Source organism: Arachis ipaensis, chromosome B06 (assembly GCF_000816755.2).
Source record: "Arachis ipaensis cultivar K30076 chromosome B06, Araip1.1, whole genome shotgun sequence".
Classification (NCBI taxonomy): Eukaryota; Viridiplantae; Streptophyta; class Magnoliopsida; order Fabales; family Fabaceae; genus Arachis; species Arachis ipaensis.
The window spans coordinates 113,040,937-113,046,574 of record NC_029790.2 but is presented as its reverse complement, the minus strand read 5'-3'; the positions used below and the strand labels follow the sequence as shown (position 1 = coordinate 113,046,574).

Sequence of the window (5,638 nt, the reverse complement as noted above, 5' to 3'; positions counted from 1 at the left end):
TCATTAATGAAGATGCACCGTTACCAAGGCCATTAAATCTCTACGCACACCCCTAACGGACACGATGCTTGATTAGACGTAACTGTCAGAACCGAAAGGTCAAAAAAATCACGTCGGTTCTTAAACCATCACGTCGGTCCTCTCGCAAATCGGCCAAGACCCCGAGTTGAATACTCGAACCCAACTCTTAAAAAGAAATTGGGCTCGAGTAGGGGCACTGTTCATACCCTGGCCCAATAAATAGGGCTCAGGACCCAAGCAAAAAGGCCCAACCCAAAGGGTTGGCCCTCACCCAGTACCAGCCTTCATCCCCAGAAGTCGGTACTGAACACGACCTGCTCCAAAGAAGTCGGATACGAGGGTTAGCTGGCAGATAACACTCATTCGAATGAGTAACTGCCCCTAGAAACTCTCTAACCACTTCATAGAGCCATATCTTAACCTCCCTAAGATATGGGAACAGTTATCCACCTAAAAAGGTGACACTACTTCAGCGGTGGTTATTGGTTCACCACTATAAATACACTGACACCATTCAGGTATCACTAAGTTCCAATACTCTCTAACCTGCTCACACTCTTGCTAACTTAGGCATCGGAGTGTCTTTGCAGGTACCACCCCCGGAGGAACACCGAGTACCAGGTCCACTCGAAAGCCACCTCCTTCATACGTTTGGGCCAACCAACGCCATCCGGCCCATTAATCTCCGGTTACCTACCGTAACAAGTGTAAATTTACTTAAATTAAGAATGGTGTCTCTTTTGATAATAATTTATATATATTTAGATGGTATTAGAACTTTTATAACTTAAATATTTAAAGTTTGATTTTTATTGACAAAAAAAAAATTAGTATAAAATCAATAAAAAAACAGATAGAAAGCTTGGCAAAAAATCATACAAACTTAAAAAAAAAAATTTGTGTGAGAAGATATGTTAAAGATATAACTATTTACGTGTTTTTTTTTATCAGTTTAAATTTTTAGAAAAAATAATTTTGTGATAGATAATGAATATTATTTTACATAAAACTTGATGAAACTCACAAATTTAATTATTAATGATATGAAAATCTATAGATGTACGTGATTAAATAATGTGAACCTGCTTTAGGAGTATATATATAAAAAAAAATCATTTTTGACTTATAATAATCAAATCTCAAACCTAATCTCTCGGTGGTTGTTTGACAAAGAGTTCATTATAACAAATATTGAGGGTAAGTAGATGACGGGTTGATGTATGTGTGACTCCGATGGACATAATATGGGACTAAAATATACATCATGAAGTTACGTTGAGAGAATCATCTATCAATTATTGATTGATTATTTTTGTTCTTATAGATTAATTATCCACCCATTTGGTCATGCATACAATCACAAATCATAAAAACACATCCTGATCTTGTGGTAGATAAAAATAATGCATTTAATAAAATATTGCATTTACGATCTTAATCATATCTCATCGGCAGATAATGAATCGTGTAAATTCCAACCAACTCAGGACTTGGCTAGGAAACCGACAATAAATAAGCTTTTCTCAAGAGGATATATATATATTATTAATTCCATGTGAAACCTTCGTTTCATACTCATTAGTTATGAGATTATATATCAATAATGATAGTCAATAAGGGAAGTTGAATTATTGTTTAGACAAACACTGTAACAAATATTGTCTAAATTCTAATTAAGGCACAATTTTTCAGTTATTCTTTTTTAAAACCTAAGGCTCAACACATCAACACAACAACCAGGTGAAATAAGAAAATATATAAAAAAATAATTATAAATTTTATTTTTTTATTATTTATGCTATTGTCATCAACAATTAAAAGAATTAATATAATTTATTCATTTTTTATAATTTCTAAATGAATATATAATAACTACCACAATTTCTTACGTGTTATTCTAAAAAAGATTTTGATTTCTTTTTCGTCATATATTTCAAACAATAACAAAAAAGTTCATCAACTACTTCTTACAAATATCCTTTTTTATTGTCATTTTTGTCTAATTTTTAAAATTTTTCTTTATAGTACCTAGGATAGTTCAAAGACGACCATTATTACAAGTCCAAATATATTACCGCTGTCAAAAATATTCAAAAACAACAGATAAGTAGTGAACACTCTCAACATCTTTACTACACAATATACACAAATTGTCATTAGAATCAATTACACTAAACTTACTCTAACTACTATCTTTAGTAGTAACTATATTGACTAATATAAATTAAATAAAAACTTCACTCGAAGTGGAATCACCCCCTCCAAAAATAGTTTTAGTGAAAGTATAGTTTGATATATCTTTTAATAATCTTTTTTCCTACAAAATTTGTACAAAAAGAGTTAGTAAAAATTATTTATTTTTATTAAATTTTTATATAATTATCTTCTCTTTCTTTTGTCAATTTGGCAACTTATAGAACACCAAGTATAGTTGATTCATTAGATCTAATTTCTATTAATAAAGATCTCGTCTTTATTGAAAAATTCAAACTCACTCTAACCTATCTCAAGCTCATTCCCATATGGTGGATCTATTTTGGTTTGATACCAAAAAAAGTCTTAAAAAAAAGACTTTAAAATACCACAATGTAATCAATTATCTTTTCAAAATTTAATCATCTTCCCATTTCATAACTCTGTATACAAACCATTAATCCACTACTAGAAAACTAGTTATTACAGACGGATATTTCCGACGGATTTTATCCCACTGAAATACAGACGAAATTTCAGAGGAATTTTTTTGTCGGAAAACAAAAAAAAATAGATTAGTATAAATTACAGACGGAAAAGAGAATCCGTCTATAATTCCGTCGGAAAAATTAATTTTTTTTCCGTGGAATGGTTATAGACAGATTTTCCGTCTGTAATTAAGTAGACAAAACGCGCGTTTTATTAAATTATTACAGACGGAAAATCCGTCTGTAATTTAAAATTTTCCCTCGAAAATATTAAGTTAACCTAAATCACATCCTATCCTCTCGCGATGCATTCACACTCCACACTCTCCTTCATAGGAGCTTCTTCCTATCCTCTCAGAACCCATCCTCTTAGATCCTATCCTCTCAGAGCTTCTTCCTCTCTTCGTCCACGTTCTCTCCATCACAGGAGCTTTTTTCACCACCGCCGCTCTCTCCATCGCTCCGTCCACGATCTCATCACTGACAGCAACTGCCATTCGCTGGTCATCCTCATCCACCGGTTCAGGTATGGTTTTGCATAGCTTTCAATTTTTGAATTCTTCTCATTTGAAATCATAGTTCCTGTGCTGTTCAGGTATGGCTTCAGGAATCGAAACCATTACACACTAACAAACCAACAAACCCTAGCAATAACATTATCAATCTTACTCTCACTTTGTAAACTTGTCTGTCTCTTCGAACCCTAGCTTTTCTTTCAAGACGACTTATGTATTTATTTATTTATTCACTCCCTGTTTCAATTTAATTTTGAATGATTTTTGTCTTCAGGAAGTGCAGCGATTAGAATCTTCTCTGGTTAGATTTCATTGTGGTGTATAAACGGTAGATGATGAAATTTGTACATTTGTGGTGGTTCTGCTTCATTGTGCTTCATAATCTCCATCTTTTCCCGTTTACTGTTTGTGATCGATATATCATTCCTTCAAATAAATACTTGTTAGTTGTAATGTGTGCACCTGCATGGCTTCTACTTATTTTGATGGTGTTAACTTTCATGTTTATGTTGGAGATAATGTTATAATATATTCACGTCTATCATGTGTTCGACGTAATGTCTCTGAGGGCCTTATCATGCTCCTTTCTTTCCTTTTTCTTTTTAGCATAACTTTGTCAAGAATTTTGTTTATATAAAGGAAATAAACGAATTAATGTGTTTACTATCTTAAAAAGAGAATCTAAACGCAATGTCATTAGTGCATGTTAAGTGCCTGTTTCTAACGGCCTTCCGTGGAAGAATTGGAAGAAACTGTGTTAGGAATAGCTCCAAATGGAATTCTTAATGCATCTATCTCAAATGCATGGTTAGCAAGTCCTTATATTCTTAACCAAATTCACAAATAAACTGATTTGAGTCCTCAAAGAATCGACAATGAACTTGCCTGTTATGAAAGTGTACTAGGAAGATATATTTTGCAAGAATTAGTACAAAAGTGGGATTTTGTAGGGTAACAATCATTGCCTTCTAATGAAGTTATGGTCCATTGATTCTACATTTTTTTTATTAACCTGCTTTGAATTCTAAGTCATAATAGGTAAAGTTATAGCTTTTGTTTACTATATTTATTTATGTGCCAGGTTAGAGTACCATTGCTTCTACCTTTCTCTCCTTTCTTTTTTAATTTTATTTTATTCCGGGTCTGTCTTTTCCCCATGTTAATTTTTGTTGTTTCAAAGTAGGCAATATTTTCAACCATTGCTCATTTTATATTCATTATTGTTTCAGAAGCCTGTCGAAGTAAATGCTGAAACGAAACAGGATTTGAGAAGTTTTAAGCTTATATTGGAATATATAAAAGCCTTGCCTGTAAGTGTTGAACTACAGTTTACTCTTCATTATATAGCATGAACAATAATGCTAATTTGTGTGCATGTCTAATGTTCATTATATAGCATGAACTTCTCTCTTACACTCTCGCTCCCTCACTGACACGACTTCATCAATGCCATTCAAGAAAACATTACGGTATTTTGTTTTATGGTGCAATTTGCATAGAGGAGTAATTGAATCTATTTTGTTTTCTGGTGCAATTTTTTATGATATTTTGCAAGTGGTATGTCTCTATTCTGAATGTTTGTTTCTTTCCTGTTTGGCTGGAACTGATGACTGATAGGAGGGTCAAATAATAATGCTTTTCAAATGCAAGCGGGAATTTAATTGCTTTTGCCACTCGTTCCTGTTCATCAATTGAGCTTCCTCAAGTTGCTGGTCCATCATGGGCACCCTTTGCTTCTTGGATCACTGGTTGGTAAGTCAACCTTTTCCTTTTCTTTTCCTTTATATGCTTTCTTTACCAATATAGAATTCCTTAATTAATAATGCCATGTTCTATATTGGTAAATAGCTAAATAACTAGAAATGTTGATGTTATGGTTGTTTAAAAAAATGTAGTTTTTTGGATTATTAGTGGGATTTTGGAACCTGAGGATTAATGGCCATATGTCTTTTTATAGAATGCTTTGAAGTTCAAATTTTGATATAGGGACCATGTAACTAAAGCGGTTCAAATTTGAATATTTAGCTTCTCAGCCTAAGAGTTCTAGGAAGTTAGATGGCGCACGAAATTGTGATCTCAGGCAACGGCGCCAGAAACTCTGTACGCATGTCTTAATGAATCATTTTTCATTCACAACTTCGATACAACTAACCAGCAAGTGCACTGGGTCGTCCAAGTAATAAATCTTACGTGAGTAAGGGTCGATCCCACGGAGATTGTTGGTATGAAGCAAGCTATGGTCACCTTGTAAATCTCAGTCAGGCGGATATAAAATAGTTATGGAGTTTTCGAACATAAATAATAAATAGATAGAAAATAAAGATAGAAACACTTATGTATATCATTGGTGAGAACTTCAGATAAGTGTATAGAGATGCTTTCGTTCCTCTGAACCTCTGCTTTCCTGCTGTCTTCATCCAC

The 5,638-nt window shown here is 33.2% G+C and overlaps 1 protein-coding gene and 1 long non-coding RNA gene across 2 annotated transcripts in view; both read left to right on the top strand.

Moving 5' to 3' along the window:
- Window positions 3,630-5,638, top strand: part of LOC107647349 (phosphomevalonate kinase, peroxisomal-like) — a 9,116-nt gene continuing 7,107 nt past the window's right edge. The window contains exon 1 of the mRNA XM_021104813.1: window positions 3,630-3,707. Coding sequence (XP_020960472.1) covers window positions 3,684-3,707 — 24 coding nt within the window. The 5' untranslated portion in view covers window positions 3,630-3,683. The remainder of the gene's footprint in view (window positions 3,708-5,638) is intronic.
- LOC110263486 lies at window positions 4,129-4,743 on the top strand. Its single transcript, XR_002349233.1, has 2 exons — window positions 4,129-4,168; window positions 4,447-4,743. It is a non-coding gene; the product is annotated as an uncharacterized LOC110263486 (long non-coding RNA).